This window comes from Bos mutus, chromosome 11 (assembly GCF_027580195.1).
Source record: "Bos mutus isolate GX-2022 chromosome 11, NWIPB_WYAK_1.1, whole genome shotgun sequence".
Lineage (NCBI taxonomy): Eukaryota > Metazoa > Chordata > Mammalia > Artiodactyla > Bovidae > Bos > Bos mutus.
The window spans coordinates 100,928,109-100,952,917 of NC_091627.1; the positions used below are offsets into that span (position 1 = coordinate 100,928,109).

A 24,809-nucleotide genomic window follows, 5' to 3' on the forward strand; every position below is an offset into this window, starting at 1 on the left:
TATATTCAGGTATACATATATAACAGAATCACTCTGCCATACACCTGAAACTAACACAACCTTATAAATGAACTATACTTCAGTTTTGAAAATGTTAAAAAAAATAGGGAAGACATCTAGTGTTCTCATATTATTTTGAAAGTAGTTTTGATATTGCAGATCCCCGAAAAGGACCTTGGAGACTTTCAGGGGTCCACAGATCACATTCTGAGAACTGCTATTTTAGGAAGTACCCTGCTGTTATAAAGAATGAATACTAATACTTTCCTTAAGTTCATTTATAGACACAAAAAGAAGAACCAGAATAATTTGAAAAAACCCCAACAAAAATATTCAGCTACCTTAGTCACCAATGCATAAGCCTCTTGAAAGAACTGTATCTTTTACTATTTGAACAGCATCTTAGGTATGCAATAAAAAGTAAACAAAATAATGAAAGTTTATGTCTACTGTAATGTTTATTACTAGGGAGAAATTTGCTGTGTACTTTAAATGCATTTATTTCTATTATTCTTTACTATCAAACTCCAGGGTAAATACTAGATAATATTCCCATTTTGTAGATGAGCAAACGAGGAGCACAGAGAGACAGAAGAACTTGACAGGGTCATGAGCTTTCTGTGGTGAAATAAAGACTTGAACCCACAAGCTCTAACTCCCAGAGCTTGGATCCTTAACCCTGCATATTATTCAATGTAATGTCTAAGCTCCAAATTCATTTATTGTGGTTCTGTCATGCATGTGCTTCCATTCAAATCCTCAAGGAGAAAGCAAATGTCTCTTGTCAACGTACTGCCCCAGGAAAGGGCTTAATAAATATCTGAACAAGTGGTCAAAAAAACCTAGCAAGTCACCCTTAAACCCCCTTGCCATCTTTAAGTCATGGGTGGTTAGTGATCACGTTAAAAGTGAAATTCGATAATACTGAGCCCCATCAATATTTAAGTCATTAAGGAAGACATCAACAGGGTAAATCAAAAATTAACAACAAAAAACCTGGTTCCTGAAAAGCTTGACAAAAGTTTATGTGTCCAAGTGCATGCATGTGTGTACACACATATCTATATTATCCTGTTTACTAAATAGATATATATATTTAGGTAGTTAACATACAAGTAGGTTTTAGCAAAACAAAACTGGTTTACATTTTCTAGTGCAATAAAACTCTCATCACCTTTGGGGCTTACTTCACCAAAAGTCTTAAAAAGGATTTCCCTAAAACCTCAAGCCTTACCACATTCCTCAGGTTAAGAAGTTACAGCTCTACCGGACTGCAATCTGACCTGATCTTTATGGCTTGTTTATGAACCCCTATACTGGGTCGGGAAGATCCCCTGGAGGAGGGTATGGCTACCCACTCCAGTATTCTTGCCTGGAGAACCCCACGGACAGAGGAGCCTGGTGGGTTACAGTCCATGGGGTAGCAAATAGTGGGCCACGACTGAGCAACTAACACTTTCACTTTTTTGCATGCCTTGACAAGGGGGTGACATCCTCCAGACCGTTAGTCAAGGGTGGGGGGGGGGGGGCGGGGAGGGCTGTTGAAAAGGTCCTGTTGATGGCTGTGTTTTTCCTTTTCTTTCTTTTTTAACCAGGCAGGCTGATTAGGAATGCTGGGAGGCACCCCAAACTCAAGCACTTCTACCTTTTTCCACTTTTGGATTTTTTTTCTTTTTCATTTTTCCAAGTTTTGGGGTTTTTTTTTTTTCGTTCTCAAACACCCAACCTGTTTTATGGATGGTGACCTGGTGGGATAAGGTTTGGCCACACGTCCCTCTGTCATTTCCTGGGATACACTCTGGTGGACTTTTGGGGAGGAGGCTGGTGTGGGACTGGAACTCGGCCGCAAGGGCAGGCGCGGAGCCGGGTACTGGGGTCTCTGGCCCCGCCTCCCTGCACCTCCCCTTGGTCGACGCGGCGGCGCGCGCACGGCCGGGACGACGGCGGGGGCGCGCAGAGCCGGCCAGGAGCGCGCACGGCGCTGACCGGCGCGGGGGCGGCGGCGGCCTCGCCTCCAGAGAGAGCTTCGCGAGTAAGCCTTCCTCATTCCGGCGCCGCCGCCGCCGCATTCCCGGCCGGGAGGGCCGGTGGCGGCGCCCAGGCCTCCGGGCCGGGTTCCCGCGCTCCCGGGACGCCTGGGCCCCTCGCGCCTCGCCCCCAGGCCTGCGAGGCCCAAGCCGAACTAAGCCCCCGAGACCGCAGAAGGGCCCGAGGACCGCGACAGCTCCGGCTCCACTGAGGGTGAGCTCGGGGACGCGCGAGAGCGGGGGGGTGGTGGCGGGCGTCACATTCCTCGACCCCTGCCCCACCCTGGGTGGACGGAAAAACGGAGGGAACCGGCTTCTCTTTGCCAGCGACATCCCAGTGTGTTTCGGCGACTTGAGGCCTCCCTCGTTCGTGGAATGAAAGGGGAGAGCCTTCAACACGTTAATTATGCAATAAGGCAGCGTCTTTGCCGGGGATGCTGTAGTCGCGGCATCACCGGTCCTCGGTGATCCATAGTTTACTTCTTTCATCCTTGCCTGAGAATTTGCATTTGTCATTGGGAGCGGAAAGAGGAAGAAAATGTTCCACTTGGGCACAGGGGGCATGCAGAGATGAGAGAGAGGCCAGGAAAGAAGGACCATGTGCAGTTTTCTAAGTGCACAATTAAGCACGTCTCCGGTGGGTGGACCTGGAGGAGGGAATTCTTGCTTGGAGAATTCCATGGCCAGAGGAGCCTGCCAGGCTTCAATCCATGGGGTCTCAAAGAGTCGGATGCGACTGAGCACGCTCGCACTGGTAGGTAGGAGGGAAAAGGATGGTTGGAAATACGTGTGTCCTGCCAGGTAGGCTCCAGGGTGCCCTCAGCTCAAATTTGGACATAAGAGGGGCCTGTCAGAAGTTGGAGGTGGAGGCATACATTTCTGCACGTCTGGACCGGAAGATGAACCAGATCTTCCAAAAGCTGCCTTGTTACTTTCCAAGTCTGCGAAAGGCAGGAGAAAGGGCCAGCCACTGAGTGGAAAACGGTACAGCCAGGTTCTGGTTAGCTGAGCCCGAGGATCGTCACAAAGGGGTTTTTTGTCTGAAACACCCAAAGGGACTTTGGGCCCTGAAGAGTTGGTCACTGGTCAGTTTTCACTGTCAGAGTGAAGAATATCTCAGATATTCTTAAAACCAGGCAGCTCTGCTCCAGGCTTATTCACTCTTTTCATTGGCTGGGTTAAGAAGAGACACGAAGACTGAAATGGTCTTCTCTCTTTTTTTCCCCCTGTATAATTAGGGCATAGTTCATCTTGGTTGAAATAGGAATTTCAGCATGGAAAAAAAAAAATCTTTCCATCTTTGCTCTTGACCCTCAAGAATAAGAATCTCCAAGAAATACCTGAGAGAGAAATTCTCTTCTTCCCTGGAATGGAAACGACTTCTTGCAGAACTGAACAAAGAAAGGGAGGAATTCGTTACTATCCTGGGCAATTCTCAGTTATATTTAGATCATTTTTCAAATGTTTGAGGTTATATGATAGAACAGAAACAAGGGAGAAAGGTGGATGAGAGGAAAGGGCCTGAAGGATTACAGAAGCCAAGAGAGCAGTTTGTCTTGATACAGGTCTAGAGGAATCTGCATGTGAGACAATAAAGCTCAATCCTTCCATCTTTGTAATATGAAATTGCTTTTCATTTTAATATTGAGTTCATAAGCATAAAAGAAAGCATAGCTAGACTTCTCTGACCATCCCAGACTGCTGGGTGCCTTGTGTTTTCAGTGAGTTGGATGTTTATTTTACCAGCTCACTTTATTAAATCTGTAATCTCTCTAACTGCATGAGTTTGGCTTGTTCCCAATTATTCATTCGTGCTATGACATTTGCCTAGAATTTGCCAGGTCGTTAAAGCTTGAAGAAATACAAAACCCAGCGAAAATCTTGCATTGAAAGATTTGATCATTTTATACAGAAATCCTTTACCCAATATCAAACATATAAAAGTGGTATAATAGGGTTTTATTATTTTTGCTCCAAAAATGATTTCCTTTTCATACTAAATTACACGGAAGAATATTTTAAACAGCTAGCTCTTTTGGTACATTTAGAATAATTTATTCATTTACCAAGCCATCCCCAAAGATAACCCCTCTCTGTAAGAGACCTGGTATGCGAAATATCCTCGAATAACCTAAGTGGTTAGCTGTTAATACTGGTTAACTGTTTCCCAAGTATAAGGCAAGTTGATCTTGTAATTTTTAATGGTGCTTATTTGTTTTTTTTTTTTTTTAATTGTCCCATACAGTTACAGGAGGAGCCGAGAACCTCAGGCAAAGCAGATACTGCAAGGAAATGTGGATCAGGCTCAGAAGGTATGGACCCCTCGCCAGTTATCTGAAATCCATGTCATATAATAGCATTTTCCATTCTTGCTCATATGGAGATTTTCAGAAGCTTAAACTTGTAAACAGGAGTTTGTGCATGTATTCTTAGAAATGTATTCTTAACCATAATGGTAATAGGAGCGCCCTCTTAGGCAGGGGCTTCCCAGGTTGTACAGTAGTGAATAATCTGCCTGCCAGTGCAAGAGACGCCGCTTCAATCCCTGTGTTGGGAAGATCCTCTGGAGGAGGAAATGGCAACCCACTCCAGTATTCTTGCCCGGAAAATTCCAAGGACAGAGGAGCTTGGTGGGCTACAGTCCATGGGTTTGAAAAGAGTGGGACACAACTTAGCAACTGAGCATGCACGCATGCATATACACAACTTAGGCAGGGCATTAGATGAGGTTAGTATCTGTAGAAAGCAGTGCATAGCCTGCGGCGCCTCTGCAGACGTGTTTGCTGTTCGTCATCATCATTAATGAGAATCTGTCTTCACCTCTTGTTGGTTCTCCATCTGCCAGAGAGAAGAGCGTGTTTCCCTCCGGGTCACTAAGGATGAGCAATCATTCTGAGACAGGAAATTGTGCATGACCAGATTCTTTTTGTGACATTTCCTTTAGTGTCTGGATAGGTTTTGAATGAGTGTTTTAAAAACTGAACCCCGAACAGGGAACGCTTTCCTCAGGGTACACGTATGATGGGAGCAAGGGTCCAGGAGTCAGTTTCCATCTCAGTAAAGGGCCTTGGACAGGACTCTTCATCTGGGCCACTCCCCTGCCCTCTTGTTCACTCCTTGCCGCTCTGGTGATTCTGGACCCAGACTGAGCTCCTTGCCAGGTGCTCTGTGGTGGGTCCCCTCCCTTTGTTGAGCATCTTATCAACGTAATCTCCTCCCAGGTCCCCATTCATCCCTCACCCTCCTGTGTTATTAACCATGTCACTTAGCGCCTATGTGATCTTGGACATTAATGGCTCTGTTTATGTCCCGTCTGCCTCTATTAGAACAAAGTACCAAGAGAGCAGGGTAGGTTGGTTGCTGGATTCCCAGAGCCTGGAATGGCTTCTGGCTCAGAGTAAGCCCTTGGTAAATGTAACTGAATGAATGACATTTGGGGGAAAACTGTTTTGTGGTCTCTTTAAACCTCATCTCCTTCCTCTGACTAGTTGTCCATCCCTGTGTCTCCTTCCCGTTCAAGGAGTTGAATGGGTGCTAACTCCTGGGTTACTGTCTCTGATGTCCCCAAGGCCCCTCTCTCATTTTGCTTACTTGGAGATTCCTTTCTAATTCCCTTTCCTCAAGCTCATTTACTCTACCCCACCCACATAAGAAATCTCTGGAAAGGTCATCCTTTTCTTTCTTTCTCTGTGTTTTCGTAGAACATGTATTTTTGGTTTCAGCGCCTGTGTCTTTAATTTACGTAAATGGCACTGTGTCATATATCTCATTCCATTCTTGCTGTATTCCCTTTGCACCGTGGTTTTGAGATATATCTGTTGCTGTGTGCATACTCAGCCCTGACTAGAGCAATAGCTTTTGAAAAATTTTTAACTGTTTTAGAAAGTTAAATGGGCTTATTTACCACAGGTTGAGTGATTGTGTGTAGTAAAAGTAGAACTAGGAAAAAAACAAGTAGAATTAGATGGTAGGAGGAAGGGAGAGTCAAACTCTTTAGCACAAATTTAGAGAGACTGCTTTTGGATGACAGCTCAGATGGGGTGTGTGGGGAGCCACCGGCAGCTGAAAAAACGGATGCTTTCAGACAGCATCTTTTTGAAAGTGCAAGGCAGGGAGGATTTGCTCCAGAGCTGGTAATAGCGCAGAGGCATTGTTAGTTACTACGGATGTGTCACGTGTTCCTCTTCACTGAGAGAGAGAGAAACAGGTTAATACTTCTTGCATGTTTAGTGACCTTCCTGCATCCTCTTCACTGAGAGAGAGAGAAATAGGTTAATATTTCTTGCATGTTTAGTGACCTTCCTGCATCCTTGGCCCTGCTTTCCCCATCTGTCCATCATTCTTTATCTCCACCTCTGCCCTATGGGTTTTCAAAGAGCTGACCTCCTGGCCTGACACCTTGGTGCTTGCAAATCCCACATGATGGTCTGAAGTAGGGAGGTGCTACAGACAGCTGGGCCGCCCCTTCCTTCACTGGGGTGCACACTCAAACTCACCTCTGTTATCTGCAGGAGGTGCCTTGGGAGCTGTCTTGGCTCCTTGAACAAAGGAGAGTTAAATACAGAAAGTGTCCAGCTTTTGAAAGGCCATTTGTCCCCTGACTTTGGGGGCGAGGAGAGGACTGTGTGTGGGGTCAGGCCCCAGCCTCTCTGCAGACAGAAATGGTGAGCCTTGAGCCCATCGCTCTTGGACAGGAAGCAGAGCCGTGGGGAGTTCGTGCGTTCGAGGAAACACTGCAGGTGGTGGGCAGGCCAAGAGGAGCTGGGACTATGGGAATTTGGAATGACTTTCTTTTTGTTTAAAAAAAATGGGGCAAATTATGCTGATTTGTCCAAGGTCATCCCAGAATTCTACAGGGGCTAGTTATCTATAGCTGGGAAGGCTAAAACAGGAGTAAATGGGAAGAGTGATGGAGGTCTTTTTTTGGTATTTATCACTTTTATTTATTTTTAATTGGAGAATAATTGTGTTACAATGTTGTGTTGGTTTCTGCTGCAAAACAACATGAATCAGCCATACGTATACATATATCCCCTCCCTCTTGGACCTCCCTCCCTTCTAGATTGTCACAGAGCACTGAGCTGAGACCCCTGTGCTATACAGCTGCTATCTGTTTTATGCATGGTAGTGTATATATGTCACGGAGGTCTTTGTTTTCACTAAACCACTCAGACCTAAAGGAAATCAACCCTGGAATATTCATTAGAAGGACTAATACTGATTGGCCACCTGATGTGAAGTGCTGACTCATTGGAAAAGACCGTGATGCTGGGAAAGATTGAGGGAAAGAGGAGAAGGAGGTGACAGAGGATGAGATGGTTGGATGGCATCACCAACTCAATGGACATGGGATTGAGCAAACTCCGGGAGACAGTGAAGGTCAAGGAAGCCTGGGGTACTGCAGTCCATGTGGTCACAAAGAATCGGACACAGCTTACTGACTGAACAACAGCAAACCTCTTTAATCCTTCGTTGAGCTTCATCAGATGCTTGCGAATCCCACATGATGGTTCGCCCAGGTTTGTCCTCGCTGGTTGGCCTGCATCCTTCGCCACAGGTCTGCACGGTCTTGGCTCAGATGGTCTTGGGGCCCAGGACGTTGCTGTAGCTTTTTTTTTTTTTTTATTTATTTTTAATTGAAGGATAACTGGTTTACAGTAATCTGTTAGTTTCTGTCATACGTTAACGTGAATTAGCCATAGGTATACATATGTCCCCTCCCATCTCCCACTGCTCCACACCCCTCTAGCCTGTCACGGAGCCCCAGTTTGAGCCCCCTGAGTCATACGGCAAATCCCCCTGGCTATCTATTTTACATGTGGTAGTGTCTGTGTTTCCACGCTGCTCGCTCCATTCATCCCACCCTCCGCTGCCCCTGGCCCTGCCCAAGAGTCTGCTCTCCAAGTCTGCATCTCCTTTATTGTTCAGTCCCTCATCGTGTCCGGCCCTTTGTGACCCCGTGGACGGTAGCCCACCAGGCTCCTCTGCCCCTGGGATTCTCCAGGCAAGACTACTGGAGTGGATTGCCATTTCTTCCTCCAGGGGTCTTCCTGATTCAGGGATTGAACCCGAGTCTCCTGCATTGGCAGGCAGTTCTTTACCACTTAGCCACCTTTCTGGATATGTGGAAATTAAATAGGAAGGTCACAAAGGATGTCGAGGGACTGGCCAGTTTCTGTTCTTAGAGGGTCTGCTCCTGGGCAGCTGGTCCTTTTGGTGCAGTTTCTTAGCTAATCCTTGTGACCATCCTGGAAGGAGGAGGGCCTTGTCTCAGAGATGGGAAGCTACAGCTTAGGGAGGGTGAATGACCTTGCGAGTCCCAGAGCTGGCGAGTGGTGGGACCTTCCAGGGCTGTGTGCTGGGAGGTCCCAGAGGAGGAGTGGCAGGAGGGGACAGGAAGACCCTGTGGAGATAGACCAGCTGCTTGAGGAGGTCAGAGAGGGAGCGCGTTCCTCTTGTTGGGTGGTGCCAGAGAAAACGCAGGACACCCTGGTAAACTGGAAATTCAGAGAAACAGCAAGTACCTTTTTAAAGTATTAAGTGTGTCCCATGCAATATCAGGGGCATATTTATACTAAAGTACTGAAAAATTGGGGCTTCCCTGGTGGCTCAGATAGTAAAGAATCTGCCTGCAATGCAGGAGACCTGGGTTCGATTCCTGGGTTGGGAAGATCCCCCTGGAGAAGGGAAGGGCTACCCACTCCAGTATTCTTGCCTGGAGAATCCTATGGACAGAGGAGTTTAACAGGAAATTTAGTGTTTAATCTGAAATTGAAACTTCCTGGAGCATCTTGTGTGTTTATCTGTTTAACCTGGCAGCTGTGCTAAGTGGCTGTTCAGTCGTGTAGTTGTGTCTGACTCTTTGTGACCCCATGGACTGCAGCAGCCAGGCTTCCCTGTCCTTCACTGTCTCTGGGAATTTGCCCAAACTCATGTCCATTGATTTGGTGATACCTTCCAACCATCTCATTCTCGTTTGCCCCCTGATCCTCCTGCCCTCAATCTTTCCCAGCATCAGGATCTTTTCTAATGAGTCAGCTCTTCACATCAGGTAGCCAAAGTTTTGGAGCTTCAGCTTTAGCATCAGTCCTTCCAATGAATATTCAGGGTTGATTTCCTTTAGGATGGACTAGTTTGATCTCCTTGCTGTCCATGGGACTCTCAAGAGTCTTCTCCAGCACCACAGTTTGAAAGCATCAATTCTTCAGCACGTAGCCTTCTTTATGGTCCAACTCTCACATCCATACATGATTACTAGAAAAACCATAGCTTTGACTATTCGGACTTCTGTAGGCAAAGTGACATTTCTGGTTTTTATATGCTGTCTAGGTTTGTCATAAGTTTTTTTCCCAAGGAGCAAGCGTTTTTAAATTTCAAGGCTGCAGTCACCACCCATGGTGGTTTTGGAGCCCAGGAAAATAAAGTCTGTCGCTGTTTCCATTATCCCCCTCTGTTTCTACCAGGGGACTCCAGGAAAACAATGCACCTGCTTTGTGGGGACTTGACGGTGAAGGTACAGATGCAGGCCAGGTGGCCGGGGGGAGCCCCTCTCATAAGCTGGAGAGGCCCTTGGGGGTGGGAATTCAGAGTTGCGGTGAGGTCTAGGAGGCAGGGATCTGTCGTGGAGACAGGTGGAGAGCTGACACCCGGGCCGTGGTGAGCTCGGTCTACCAGCGCACACAGGCTTTCTGAAGTCGTCTACGATTGGAAGACGGTCTATGTGGAACAGAACATCTCCCTGCTGCCCCGGAGTGATGAAAGGGCCTGTCAGCTGACGGAAACTAACCCAGCCTAGTGTGGTCTCTCTATGTGGCTGGGTCTGGCTTCAAGAAGTCCTGTGTTAAAGGTGACATGTGAATAGAGAGACTTTTTTGTCTCTCTTGCCAAGAATTGAGTGCAACTTCCAGTTCTTCTGTGTCCCCCGCAGCAGCGTGTGGCTCATGTGACCACTGAGGACCCAAGTGCCCCACATCGCTCCCACGTGGCGATAACATGAGAAACGCCCACCCCCAAGGCTCCTCCTAGGCCCTGGCAGGCAAGTGCACGGAGCTAGACGCTCCAGAGTTCATTTCTAGGGTTCCAGAGATTCTCTACATCTCTACAGGGCTTCCCAGGTGGCACTAGTGATAAAGAATCCACCTGCCAATGCAGGAGATGCAAGTTTAACCCTGGGTCGAGAAGATCCCCTGGAGAAGGGATTGGCAACCCACTCCAGTTTTCTTGTCTGGGAAATCCCATGGACACAGGAGCCTTGTGGGGTCGCAAAAGAGTCGGACATGACCGAGCATGCATGCACCACGCTTCATTTCTGTCGGTGTGGCTGAAGTTTGTCAACAGGATGTTTGGGGCTGGTGCAACTGGGATGACCCAGAGGGATGATATGGGGAGGGAGGTGGGAGGGGGGTTCTGGATGGGGAACACGTGTACATCCGTGGCGGATTCATGTTGATGTATGGCAAAACCAATACAATATTACAAAGTAACTAGCCTCCAATTAAAATTAATAAATTTAAATTAAACAAACAAAAATAAATAAACACAACCTGCTTGGAATTTCCTCAGGATGGTTGTCTGCCTTCTTAGAATTGGCTACAGCAAAAGTCCAGGCCAAAGTGAGTGCCCTCATGCCCTGGCTTCCAGGCATTGGTAGGTGCCTGGGCCAGAAAGAGTCAGCAGGCTCAACTGCACGAGTAAAGGCTTATCACGTGTTCTAAAACCAAATAGAAACGGCTCCTTTCCATTAAAATTTGATTTATTATGAACTTTATATTGCACGTGTGCACAATCATACCCGACTCTGCAAAGTCATGGACTGTAGCCTGCCAGGCTCCTCTGTCCATGGGATTTCCCACGCAGGAATACTGGAGTGTGTTGCCATGTCCTTCTTGGGGGATCTTCCTGACCCAGGGATCAAACGTGTATCTCTTGCGTCTCCTGCTTTGGCAGGCGGATCTTTTACTGCTAGCACCACCTGGGAAACCCATCAACTTTATAAATTGTTAGTAATTAAAAATATAATGTTACCAAATTCAAATACCCATGGTATCAGTAGAAAAAAATTTTAAAACATTTGTATCGAGGCTGTTAACTGAAATTGCCTGTTCTTTTTATTGTCTTTGGCGTAACTGATTTGTGTGTAAGCAGCAGGGCCATTTGGCTTGTGTTTTCCAGGAAGAATCGCTGAATGGCTGATGTTTGACAACATGCACCACCAGTGGCTTCTGTTGGCCGCGTGCTTTTGGGTGATTCTCATGTTCATGGTGGCCAGCAAGTTCATCACGCTGACCTTCAAAGATCCTGACGGTAGGTGTGCCACCTCGTGGAATGGATTTGGTGAATTCAGACCTTGCAGTGATACTGCTCCTGAGTACCTGCCCGAATGAGCAGTAACATTGAATCAAAGGACTCTCACGCCAGAAGGAGGTTGTTGTATCCAAGTGATGTGCCGAGGCTCGAGACGGGAGGTGGACAGGGACGAAGGGGTCCTTGCCCGTCACCTCCCTCCCCTAGGGGCAGGGGGACGCACTTTCCTTAGAGGGTTCTTCGGTGTCCTTCTCTCAGGCTCCGGGTTTGGGGACCAGCCCTGCTTAGTGTCCTGGTGAGATGCTGCCTGCTGGGGGCAGCGTGTTTGAAGGTCACCTTCAGGGCTCCGGAAGGAAGTTGGTGTAAATAGATGTATGCTGGGATTTTTAACTCCCGTTGACTCGATGTCAGATGAGGACATGTTAAGAGGACCCAACCCAGTCTTTGAAGAGCTGTGTCTGGTTCACGCCCTTGTCCATTGCATGGGCCTTACTGTTTTTCTCTGCGAAGTGAGCGTCCTCCTTCTCTGACAGCTCCAAGCCCAACCCTAGCACAGTGAGGCCCTGAAAGTGACCTGTGAGGAGGTGCTGGGTGTGACTGAGGAGCTGCGCGGATGGTCATTTGAACCCCAAGGCGACAGCTCCTTCATGGATGGTGGGAGGCCAGGCCCCCAGGAAGGGCCCATGAGCAGCAGTAGACTGGCCTGGGGACAGCAGCCTGACAGGGATTGCAGGGTATGTTTATTCTACGCAGGATCTGACATGTCTACGTGCAGGTGTGGCCCTTAGGGAAGGGAAGTAGAAAAAGATCCCATGGTTGTTTTCCTTGATTCCCACTGTGCACTGCACAGCCTGTGCCGGCAGTGTGGCCAGCGGGCTCCGGGCCCTGCTCGCCCTGGAGAGCCCCCCTGGGCTGCCCCGACTGTGCAGAGGCTGCCCGACGCCCCACCCCGCCTCCATCCTCCCTGTAGAGGCACAAGGTGGGAAGGCAGACGGGCAGGCGAGAGAAGGAGGCACCGGAATTAGCCCCCAGCGCTGTTCTCAGCTGGCGGTTTCTGTCCTGGGTTGGAGTTTATTTCTCTCGCGTTCAGTGTTTTTGCTCTTGACCCAGGAGCACACTGTGAGCTGGCATCACCAGGGGGTCACTGACGTGCAGGGGTGTCCTGTGCGGTGAAGCCCGCCTGTGCAAAGTGGGTGCCGATCCCTGGCCCAGCGTTCAGGGAGCCAGTGTGCTCAGACTCCACGGGCGGCTCCTTCCAGCTCTGTCCTCGGGGAGGTGAGCTTTGTCCCAGCTTCCCAGTCAGCGGATGAAGGGGCTTGCTTCTGGCTTCCCTGTTCTATTTTTAATCGTTTGTTTTGTGCTGGGTCTCCCTTGCTTTGCAGGTTTTTCTCTAGTTGCCAGCAGAGGCTGCCGTTCGCTGGGGTGGTTTCCCTTATTGCTCTAGGGCATGTGGGCTTCACAGGTTGTCGCACAAGGGCTTAGTTGCTCCACGGCACATGGGCTCTTCCTGGACGGGGGAGGGGAGTGTCAAACCCGTGTCTCCTGCACTGGCAGGCAGATTTTTATCCACTGCGCCACCAGGGAAGTCCTGTACCTCCCTATTCTTAATGACTTCCCTACCACCCGGTGGATAGGAAGAGCACGTTTGTCTTGAGTTGTGGTTTAAAGCCGTGTGTGTGTGTGTGTGTGTGTGTGTGTGCGCGCGTGTATATGTGTGTGTGCGCGCGTGCGTCCCTCTTTGGCTCAGCAGTGAAGCCACAGTAACGTTTGTGGCAGTGACTCAGTGTGGTTAACAGACTTCAGTGCTGTTTTGAACTAGCCTTTGTCCTAGGGAAATAAATCCCATTCAGGGTGGAAAATTGACGGCATGGTATGTGGACACTTGAACTCAGAAGCGACATCCGTGTGAATCTGGCAGGTAGGCGTAGATGCTGATTTTCTTGCTTCTGTTTGGCCGCTTCTTCCAATTTTCTGCCTCAGCTCAGCTGCCAGCCGCTTAAGGGCAGAACCCATGACGCGACGTCTGGCATGCCGTCTATCCGGCGTGTGATGCAGGGGGTACCCTGGGCAGCTGGACACACAGAGAGGTCAGGGGATAAGGGGATTGGTCACATCTAGAAAAACAAGGCAGCACTGCACCCGGCAAACGTCGGGACGTTCTGTAAAGCAAATACGATGACGCCTCTAAGGAGAGTGAGCTCTTATGTTCTGACGCCTGGTCATACCTATTGATCACCCTTGGGCCTGGCACTGGTGCCTTGCCCCTGAGGATTGGGGAGGGCTGTGATCTTTGGCCACAGTGGTAACAGCGGGCATCCAGTGAAAATAAACAGTTGTGGGCAGAGCAACTGAAAAGCAGAACCAGACATTAAGTTGTGCTGTAGGTTTTATTAGAATCTAGTTGAATTGGGCTCGAGGAAAGTTGGGGAGCAAATACCAGGAGTTCACAGTAAAAGAAGTTGTTAAGAATTGGTGGATGGCTGGCTGGTGTGTGTGGCTGGCAGGTGAGCTGCCCTGTAGCTACCAAGGTCATTCTCGATGCTGTTGAGTGTGCGAAGTAGACACTTTTCAGAAATTCACTAGTAAGTCAGTTGTTTAGAATTCAGACTACACCTTACATCTAGAATGTCACCGAGGAGGCTTAGGTTCCTAGGAACCCACGTGGCCCGTGGCAGAGCCGAGCGTTGCTGTGCGGCCCACAGACGGCACGTGAGGTGACCGGGCCTGAGTGGGAGGTGACGTCCCCCTGAGCACGTGGGTGCTTGGGGATGAGGCTGAGGAGGATGGGGAGGGCGGACGCTGGCCTCCTGGCCCTCTGGGTGCCTTTCAGAGCCTGGTGGCCCAGGGCACTGCCTCTCTGTCTTCATACCGTCCCTGGCCTCACAGCAGGCGCAGAGTGGCTCCTGTGCACAGCTCTGGTTCGAGCTGCATTTCAACTCGAACGCAGGAGAGAGGAAGAAACAGTTTCCTCGGGATTCACGGAGGTGTGTGGCCAAGATTTCTACTGGAGTCGGAGAGCTCAGAGGCGTGAGGGGTGGGAGATGGGTTATTATCATTGGTGGGGTTCCAGGAGGGTGGGTTTCTCCCCGCTGGGCAGGGAGGATGTCAGGCTGGTGCCTGTCCTCAGTGGGGCTGGCTGGGGCGTGGGAGATGGGGAGTGGGGGGTGAGGCGGAGAGTTGGGGGTGCAATTAAACAGCCAGACTGAAGTAGGGACCGCAGTGAGGCCTGCAGAGTGTTGGTGGTAATGACCCAAGAGGAGTAGGTTTTGATGTTTATAACAAAAGTGAAATGTGCCTTTGCTTATGCTCTATTAGGCTGATTTCTGTGCTTTTTTTGATAACTACTTTTTTCATTCTAATTCTGTATTTAGGCTTTGCAAAATTTTGAAAACAAATGTTTCTTTGATTGTAGAGATTTGAAAATTTTCTTCAAATTCTACCCAAAGATTTCCCCCAAATCAGTTTGTTGCAAATGATTACTGTGCTCTAGCATTTTGTAAGACTTCCTCTAGTTGAGTATCAGTTCCCATGTTGTATAGTCACTCAGTCGTGTCTGACTCTCTGCAACCTGTGGACTGTAGCCCACCCGGCTTCTCTGTTGGATTTTCCAGGCAAGAATACTGGAGTGGGTTGACATTTCCTTCTCCAGAGGATCTTCCCGATTCAGGGATTGGACCCATGTCTCCTGCATTGGCAGGCAGGTTCTTTACCACTGTGCCACCAGGGAAATCATCAATTCCCATAAGCTTCAAAAATAACGTGTGAGCACTGACCTGACTGCTGACTTGAATTTTGTCTAATTAAACCTTTAATTTTGAGATCACTAGTGTCCCTCACCGTTGTAAGTACGTAAGACACAGGATCCTTTATACCCTTTTTTCTTTTGCTTGGAGGTGACGCGTTGCAAAACCATAGAGCAGAGTCACAGGTGGGGTATTGACAAGGATGCAGAGCATCTTCATCACCACAAAGATTCCTTTAGTTGTCCTTTTATAGCCACTCCTCTGTCCCCAACCCCCAGCCCGTCTCCCCACCACCAACCCGGCCTTGGTAACCACTAATCTCTTCTCCTGTCAATAATCTTGTCCTCTCAAGAATGTTGTATATGCGACCTTTTGCGATTGACTTAATTCACCATGGTTACCTGGAAATTCATCTGGCTTATTGTGTGTATCAGTAGTTCATTCCTTTTTAGCGCTAAGCAGTATTCCATGGTTTGGATGTACCAGTCTTTGATTAACCACTCAGGTGTTAAAGGAGAGCTGAGTTGTTTCTGTTTGGGGCTGTTATAAATAAAACTGCTGTGAACATGTGCATGTAAGTATTTTGTTTTGGTCGTGCTTGATTTCGGTTGCTGCGTGTAGGTTTTCTCTGGTTGCTGCGGTCAGGGGCTGCTCTGTCGCAGTGAGCAGGCTTCTCATCGCAGCAGCTTCTCTCATTGCTGAGCACGGGCTCTAGGCACCCAGGCTTCAGTAGTTACGGCTCACAGGTTCTAGAGCATGCCCTCACTAGTTGTGGGGCGTGGGCTTATTTGCTCCGTCTCACGTGGGATCTCCCCCGACCAGGGATGTAACCTGTGTCCCCTGCATTGGCAGGCGGTTCTTATCCACTGGACCACCAGGGAAGGCCCATGTATAGGTTTTCTGTGACATAACTTTTTATTTCTCTGGGATAAATGCCTATGAGTGGGTCATACAGTGGTTGAAGACTTAGTTTTTAAGAGGTGCTGCACCTTTTTGCATTTTTCTGCATCCTCACTAGCATTTGGGTTTTCGCTTTTTTGTTTTAGGCATTTTGGTAGGTGTCACGGTGTCTCACTGTGGTTTGCATTTGCATTTGCCTGATGGCTCGTGACGTTGAACATCCTCTCCTGTGTTCATCTACCATTGCAGAGCCTCTTCCGTGAAATGTCTGTTCCTGTTTTGCCCACTTTCTAATTGGATGGTTTGCATTTTTTGCTGTGATTTGAGACTTCTTTATTCTAGATCCCAGTGCTCGGTCGGATGTGTGATTTGCAGATACTTTCTCTCAGTCTGTAGCTTGTCTTTCCATCCTCTTCACAGGGTCTTTTGCAGAGCAGAAGTTTTAAGTTTTGATGAGCTACAGTTTATCAATTTTTCCAAAGATATACACTTATGCTTTTTAAAGAACTTTTCTAGTTTTATGTTTCACGTTTAAATGCTGATCCATTTTGAGTTTGTTCTTGAATAAAGACCAAGGTTTGGGGAGATGCTCCTTTTGTGCTTGGGGGTCTCCAGGTCCTTGGGTCCATTGTTAAGAAGATGCTCCTGGTCGCCTTGTCAGCCATCGCTTGGAAGTGTTTGTTTGGGGCTGTTTCTGGGGTCTCTGGGCTGTGGCACTGCTCTGTGAGTCTGCCCCTGCACGGGAAGACGTTTTAACCTCTCCGTCTCCTAGCCTATAGCGCCAAGCAGGAGTTTCTCTTCCTGACTGCCGTGCCTGACGCAGGGAGGTTGCCAGGAGAGACACACTTCCCTGAGGAGCTGAAGGTGAGCATGGCCAGGCCCCGGCACTGACCCCCCGCCCGTTCTTCCCAGAGCGTCTCCCTCTCATCTGCTCTCCCCTGCAGCCCCAAGGGGGTCTCCCATCATTGGACTCCTTAGAACAGAACCAGGCCTGGTGAGCTCCATTACCTGCTCACGGCGGCTAAACTTCTGGTACCCTGATGCGACTGCCAGGCATTGCCTTCCACATGTCTCAGGCTGCATTTCAGAGAAGCAAAATTGTGTGCTCAGCACTGAGGAGGTGGAATGATGGCTCCTGCCTTTGAAAAACCCATCCTGAGTGGCCTAAGGCATTTTCTTAAATTAATAAACCAGATACACCAGTGTATCTTAAACAGCCACCATCTGTGTAGACAGCGGGTCCTTAGATGTGGCTCACATGCTCCCACTCAGGTTACGTGGAGGTGGGGAGCAAGGGAGAGAGCTGGCCTCCCTAAAATTCCTGAATGACGAGGACCCTGCCTTTGCCAGGGCATCAGGGGCCCTCGTGCGGTCAGCACAGTGCCAGGCGGACAGACAGCCCACCCGCCCCTTGGGTTGTCCAGGCTGAGGTTGAGGAGAGACGGGGTCAGCGGCCTCTGGCTGCTCGGCGGTCTGGTGCATCCACAGCCTGAACCCCGGGCCCCTGAAACTTGCACCTACTGTCCAGCTGTTTCTGCCGGGCGGCCCCGGCCTCCGCAAGTTAACGCCTGGCGAGGGCAGGGCAGGGCTCCTCCCATAGGCACTCATGACGCCCCGGTGCCCATTCCACCTTGTTCCCTGCAGCCGACAGGGAAGATGCTGGTTGAGCCCCTGGTGTATGCGCAGCGCCTGGAGCTCATGAGGAACGTGTGCAGGGAGGATGCTCTGAGGAACCTGTCGCACACCGCCGTCTCCAAGTTTGTCCTCGACCGGATTTTCGTCTGCGACAAGCACAAGATTCTCTTCTGCCAGACCCCCAAAGTGGGCAACACCCAGTGGAAGAAAGTGCTCATTGTGCTGAATGGTGTGTGCAGCGCTGGGTGAGGCCCGTCCCACCCGGACCTCAGGGTCAGAGGGGAGGGGGTTGGCGGGGCTGGGGAGGGCAGCCAGGGAGACCTGGGAGTGCCGGCAACTCACAGACAGCTCGCTGGCGATTTGCCTTTTCATGGCCACGCTGTGCGGCATGTGGGATCTCAGTTCTCTAACCAGGCCTTGAACCCGTGCCCCTGCAGTGGAAGTGAGGAGTTAAGACTCCTCTTAAGTTAAGTTAAGTTAAATTAAGAGTTAAGACACTCTTAACCACTAGACCACCCGGAAGTTCCCTGGTGTTTTTCCTCTTCCTGTCTCACATTATGTATCGGCAGGGTTCACCCAGGCAGTCCACACCCACCATCAGGGCCTTCTGGCTCCCTCCAGTTCTGCCTGCCGCCCCGCCTCCCAGGTTCATCCCTTTTCTTCCCTTCAGAGTCACCGCATTGATTCTTATGAGTCTCTCGCTCTGTCTTAGGAGGTCAAGGCTCTACACTCAGCCAGTCTCCTGGCAGCTGCCCTCACAGCTGCTCTCCCGTGCAGAGAAGGACCCACAGCCAGTGCCCTGGGTGGGGTGACCCCTGCCAGTGGGTCTGGGGGTCTCCCCACCCGCAGTCAACCCCATCTTATAACAAGCAGCCATGTTCAGCGAATTTAATTGACTTGCTTCAGGAAATGTAGTGTTTACTCGGGAGCAAATTAAATCACTGGCAAGTGCCCTCATGCTCTGCATGTTTCGATTCCTTAACACTGTTTTCAGATGCTGTGTTTGTTTGTTTAAACTCTAGTTACTCTGAACTGACCCACGATAATTACAGGGTCTATTAAATTCAGCTTCAAAAGAAAAATAATCATAATGGACAGCAGTGTGACTCCCGAGTCAAGAATCAGACCGTGGAGCCCCATGGGATGTGGGCCTGGGGTCTGCATCCCCCTGCCCCCTGGGCCTACTGCTGCTCTCAGAGGCAGTGGTCAGAGCTGGTGTGTTATTTGATCTTTTCACTGGCTGATTGGGGAAGGAGAGGAGACACTTGCTTTATCTTCTGGTGGTCATCCACGTGCTTCTGGAGTAATCTGACAGTACGTTGGCTTTTAACATTGGAGAATGAGATTACAGATCAAATTTAAAACAACAAATGTACCAAAGTCTCACACATTTGCTGCCACAGTATGAAGCGTTTGTCTTTGAAGAAGAAGCATCCGTTGATGAGAGCAGGACACAAACAGGAGCAGTTTGCCAGGGCGTGTATGGGCTTCCCAAGTGGCACGGTGGTAACGAACCCGCCTGCCAGTGCAGGAGACAGAAGAGACATGGATTCCATCCCTGGGTTGGGAAGATCCCCTGGAGGAGGGCGTGGCAACCCACTGCAGTGTTCTTGCCTGGAGAGTCCCATGGACAGAGGAGCCTGGCGGGCTGCAGTCCGTGGGGTCGCAAAGAGTCAGGACTGAAGCGACTTGGTAGAGTAGGAGGCGACAGTCCTGAGGCTGCCTTCTGTCGTCCCTGGACGCACCTGCAAGGCGACAAGTACCAGAGCAGGTCCAGGTGCAAATCCTCAGAGCTGGCCCTTAGGTCAGCCCCTTGGGAGTGGATGGGACATCCTGCTCGTGTACAACCGTCCATTCTCAGTGCTTAGCACGGGGTTCTGGATCAGGGCTTAAATATTCTACAGAGACTGCAGCCCCTGCTTTGAAGGCCCAGCAGAGACCCTTCCCTGCCAGACCCGGAGTCTAACAGGGATGGATTAACACACAGGTGGATGTGAAGAGTGGTGAGGCCTTGACTAGCACCCCAGCACACTAACACGTTATTTCCATTTGCCTGAGTTGAGAAATGAGTGAACACCTACCCAACCCCCCAACCCTAGAAGGAGCCCCCCGGGTTCCGTTCGGCAGCCTGGATCCAGCACTGTGGCTCTTGGTCCCACCCTGCCTCCTCTGATGCTCCTTGTCCTCCCTGAGCCCTGCTTCATCCGTATCACTTCACCCGCCGAGCATCAGGCTGACTGATCCAGCACCAAACATGCTGGCCACTTGCCAGCCTGGGGTGCTGTGAAGTTGCCTAGAAGCCTCTTAGCCCCGGGTGCTCTGGTGCTGGGAGCGATGGAGCAGATCAGCCAGTGCTTCCTGGTCCTGCTTCTCTGATGTTTGCCCCGGTTTCAGAGGACAGGAAGTGTTCAGGTTTCAGGCATCCTGCTTGCAGGCTGTGAGCTTTCGTACACGGCAGATTGAGCCTCATTCAGGTGCTCCTGCCTGTAGGCCTAACTCCCTCTGCCTGACTCCTCCGTTTCCTCCCGTTGGCTCCTGGATCACCAAAAGCTTCTCTTCAGTCTCACCCTGCCACAGGAGCAGTTGAAGTTCGGAGTTGAGACCTAAACGTGGATACGGGGGGATGGTTTGTGGGGAGTGTGGACCTGCATTCTGAGGTGGGCATCTCTCTTTAAGGGCCGCAGTGGCCAACTTAAGAGGCGACCAGACCAACACACCTCCCCCAACCCCACCCCCTGTTTGCTTCCCAGGAGCTTTCCCTTCCATTGAGGAGATCCCTGAAAACGTGGTGCATGACCACGAGAAGAACGGCCTCCCACGCCTCTCCTCCTTCAGCGAGGCCGAGATCCAGAAGCGGTAGGAGTGGGGCAGGGGTGGGGAGGGGTTGGGGGATGGGGAGGGGCTGGGGGATGGGGAGGGGTGGGGAGGGGTAGGGGGAGGGGTTGGGAGATGGGGAGGGGTGGGGAGGAGGAGGGTGGGGAGGGGCTGGGGGATGGGGAGGGGGGTGGGGAGGGGGGCTTTGGTAATGTTTTATGGGTTTCTTTCTGAGCATGACCTTCGTTTCGTAAGAAAGGGGTTTGGCTTACAGATAGACCCCAGTTCGTTTCTCGTTTTCTCCTGCGGTGCTGCGTGGGCCTCCGGGGCAGCAGTCCCCTGATGAGTGGCCGGGTGGGCTAGACCCAGCAGAGGTAGAGCGAGACCAGCCTCGCTGACCACAGCCAGGATGGAGACGGGCATGGGGAAGATTCCTTAGCTGACTGGACAGTTCTCTTGAGAGCTGTGAAATGGCCCCAAAAGACGAGGTTTAAAAGGAACAAGCGCACAGTATGCCAGCCAGTGTCAGGGCACCGAATGGTCTTTGAGCTCCCTTGCTTTTCAGCTGCTTCACTTCCATTGCTTCCGGCTCTGGTTGTTCACTCTTTGCAGCTTGTACAGCCTCAGAAATGCCAAATGCCAAATCAGAGACCTTCCTGGGGGCAGGTGGTCCTGTCACCCCCCTCAGCATTGGTCTTGTGGGGCTTTTATGAGAGCGCTGAGAGGGTCCCTGGCCTGGGGGGTGCCTGGGGTCACAGCAGTGTCATCGTCACTCTGTGATTGTCATTACTGGCTCTTCACACAGGTACCCCTGGGCACCACCACCCCCTCTGGCAGCTCCCCCAGACCCTCTTCCTGCCAGCTGGAGCCTGGGGACTCCCCATTTTCTCTTATCTCCCCCCACCCCCCATTTTTCCTTCCCCTGGCAATTTTGAATTGAGTTTTTAAAGGGGCGCCCTTAGAGTCACTCACTTCCTCCGGCTTCAGCTGTTCCTCACTTGATCAAGCAGCTTTCTACTCTTTTGGTTTTCTGCCCCAAAACAAAACTTTTGAAAACATTCCTGAAGTTAATATGGGGTAATAGGTTAACAAGAGGGTCTGCCTCCAAGGGTGGCTGCGTGAATTAAATAAGAACTGTGTGCAGTGCCTTTGGCACAGGGCCCAGCCTGGTGGCTGCCGTTGCTCCAGCCATCACGCTTCACTCTTCCCCACCTCACACCCATAGCTAGCACCACCAGCAGCATTGAGTTAACCTCTTCTTTATCTTCCATTTTTTTTCTTAGCTTGAAAACATACTTCAAGTTTTTTATCGTAAGAGATCCTTTCGAGAGACTGATCTCTGCGTTTAAGGATAAGTTTGTCCACAACCCCCGCTTTGAGCCTTGGTACAGGCACGAGATCGCCCCTGGCATCATCAGAAAGTACAGGAGGAACCGGACGGAGACCCGGGGCATCCAGTTTGAGGATTTTGTGCGCTACCTGGGTGACCCCAACCACAGGTGGCTGGATCTCCAGTTCGGGGACCACATCATCCACTGGGTGACGTACGTGGAGCTGTGCGCACCCTGTGAGATCACGTACAGCGTTGTCGGGCACCACGAGACCCTGGAGGACGACGCCCCATACATCCTCAGAGAGGCGGGCATCGACCACCTGGTGGCCTACCCCACCATCCCCCTGGGCATCACCGCGTATAACAGAACCAAGGTCGAGCAGTACTTCCTGGGCATCAGCAAACGAGACATCCGGCGCCTGTATGCGCGGTTTGAGGGGGACTTTAAGCTCTTTGGGTACCAGAAACCAGAGTTTTTGCTAAACTAATGTGTAGGACCATGAGTTCAGATATCTTCGTTAGACCAGAGGCTAACCAGGTGGAGCTCAGGCACAGAAATGACACTTCTTCATCTCACTCCTCTTGAAGACTGCCACTCCCTGAGGACCAGGGTGCATCTTGCCCAGTTAAGCTGGACCCTGACAGTTACGAAGTAGTCTGCATATAAGATGCATGGAGGGTCCTGGCCCCCACCCTCCAGTGCCACTGAGCCTCTGCTTTCCTCAGGGTAGTGGGGAGAGCATTAAACACTTGCAGTCAAACAGCAGGGGGGGTATCAGACGGCCTTGATCATCTCCCTCAGTTGTCAGACACCTGCAGGGCAGGGCAGTCCTGACTGTCCCCAGGGGACAGCAGGCATGGCACCCAGCACTTTGAAGAGAGGTGGACAAGCCGGTACCCTGCAGACATCCCAGGGCCGGAGACAGGATCAGATCTGAGTGATAAAGTCACTCTTCTGGCTCTCATCTCAGCCGCCGCTGTCATCGCAGAGGCAAACCCTTCTATCCATGGCTCTCTAGTTCCCGAGAAGTTCAGGAATGACCCAAGGGTGTTCCTCAGCTGCTCACCTTTTCAGAATACAGGCTGTGTGCTCCTCGGCCAGATTTCCACACCTTTACCTGCCAAGTGATTCTCTCATTCAGTCCAAGAGATCCAGTTTTGGGAAGTGAGGGGAGTGTCCATTCTTCCCACCGAGGAAGGGAGCCTCTTTGGGGGCCTTAAGGGGAGCGTGGCCTGGGGAGAGGCAGGGCTGGCCAGGTGCCAGAAGTCAGGCCGCCCTAGACTTGGGCACATCCTTCCCAGTGGCTGTCTGCCTCTTGTTGCTGATGGACTCGCATGGGTGGGCACAGAGGTCTTCACCCATCTCCTCCAGGACCAGTCCCCCCTGGGGGCTGAAGGCAGGCACAGGCAGCATGCCAGCATCGCCAGGTCAGTGCACTGTACACATTTTAGTCTCCTTTCATCTCAGCAAAACGTGTCCCACCAGGCCCACTTCTGATGATGCCATCATCCTGACCCAAGTTGGATAATCAAATTCACCAGCAATAAAACCCTGGGCCGAGGCAGCCCACGTAACGCATCTTCCAGGCACCGAGGAGCAGCGGGCCACACTAACCATTTCCTGTGCCGTCCGACAGTGTGGCCCCTCGAGGTCTGGGACGGTCTCCCTGCAGAAAGTCCCAAGTGTCCAACCAGGCCGCACAGGGCTCTGGAGCCCAACTCTTCCTCCAGGCAGCCCCCGCTGTCCCTTTCTCAGTGTGACTTCCTGAGTTTGTAAATGTGAAAGTAACATGAAATAAAAAACACGTGCCAACCTGACGTGCGGTGTGGCTCCCAGGGAGGTGCCGCCCTGACTGTGTCCCGAGGGCTGGCAACAGTGAGGGGCATGTGCCCGCCCGCAGCGCTGACGGGGGTGGGAGGGGGGCAGCCCACGAGGTGGCCTGTCACCTGCAGAGGCTGCAGCACCATTTTTCTGTCAAGTTTTAGCGAAGTCTTGTTGGAATCGTCTCACGCCTGATGCACAGAATGATTGTTGTTGAGTTGCTAAGGCGTGTCTGACCCTTTTGCAACCCCACGTACCAGCCTGCCAGGTTCCTCTGTCCATGGGATTTCTCCGTCAAGAATACTGGAGTGGGTTGCCATTTCCTTCTCCAGGGGATCTTCCCGATCCAGGGCAGATTCTTTACTACTGAGCCACCAGGGAATCAGACATAACCTGGGAACAACCTCTCAAAAAGCTCCCAGAGCTGTTCCCCATGTTAGAAGTCAAAGCACAGTTACATAAGTTTTTGAGACAGAGGGCTGCACATTAAATGATGTATTATTGACAGTTTACACAATCCAGATCTTCAGGTACAAAGTGGTGGATCATCATGACCCCTGGCAAGATTAAGAAGGAATGTTCTCTTTTTAAGGATAATTGATGAAGCTGGGAGAAAGTTGCTCTTTATGGCTGAGCAGGTATTTTTGCAAATGGGGAGGTGTGGTCAACGCCCAGTGCACAAAGGAGGGGAGAGATGGTGGCAGAGAAGATGTTTTATGTTTAAACTTTTCTTGTCTTGCCATAAAATACGTATTTCACAGGACATTTTCCAAGCCTCTTGGACATGCCAAGCCCTGCCCCAGGGTTGTGGGGTTCCAGAGCCAAGCAGAACCCTCTTCTCACAGGAGGAGAGGCTGGGAAGGGGTGGCTGGTACACAGAAGGAATAATATGTTTGTTTCCTTGCCTTCAAGCCAGTCTCCCTGTCTGGTTAATAGCAGTTATCTTGAAACTGTCTAAACCAAGACTTGGACAGCAACATCATATTCACAACGTGTACTGTCCTCAAGGCCAAGTCAGTTTACCTGGTAAGTCTTTGCACAGAGCCTTCTTCAGTCTTACACCCTATTGCTTGGAATCTGTAAACTCTCAATTTTTATGACACAGCAAGAAAATTCTGGACTTTTCGTTTGTGCTTGCCAATTTCAACTAGCCAATCCTCCGTCTCCACCTCTCTCTCTACTTGGGAAATATAGAGAGGAGTAGTTAGTACACGTTCCCATTTTGCCCCTTT

General features: G+C 50.5%; 1 protein-coding gene across 3 annotated transcripts; it reads left to right on the plus strand.

Annotated features, from left to right (window-relative positions):
• The first annotated feature begins 1,981 nt into the window (after positions 1-1,981).
• CHST10 (carbohydrate sulfotransferase 10) lies at positions 1,982-23,573 on the plus strand. 3 transcript variants are annotated; one of them, XM_070379953.1, is made up of 8 exons: positions 2,170-2,241; positions 4,273-4,339; positions 9,955-10,066; positions 11,203-11,330; positions 16,746-16,837; positions 17,618-17,837; positions 20,359-20,464; positions 21,706-23,573. In XM_070379953.1, exons 4-8 carry the CDS (start codon positions 11,219-11,221, stop codon positions 22,241-22,243), a joined length of 1,068 nt encoding a protein of 355 aa, XP_070236054.1. In that variant the 5' UTR covers positions 2,170-2,241; positions 4,273-4,339; positions 9,955-10,066; positions 11,203-11,218; the 3' UTR covers positions 22,244-23,573. The 3 variants fall into 3 exon arrangements, with proteins under 3 accessions (XP_005910539.1, XP_070236054.1, XP_070236055.1); XM_005910477.3 differs by lacking the exon at positions 9,955-10,066 and having other exon boundaries at positions 1,982-2,241; positions 11,199-11,330; XM_070379954.1 differs by lacking the exons at positions 2,170-2,241; positions 4,273-4,339; positions 9,955-10,066; positions 11,203-11,330 and adding an exon at positions 13,188-13,248.
• The last annotated feature ends 1,236 nt before the right edge of the window (positions 23,574-24,809 follow it).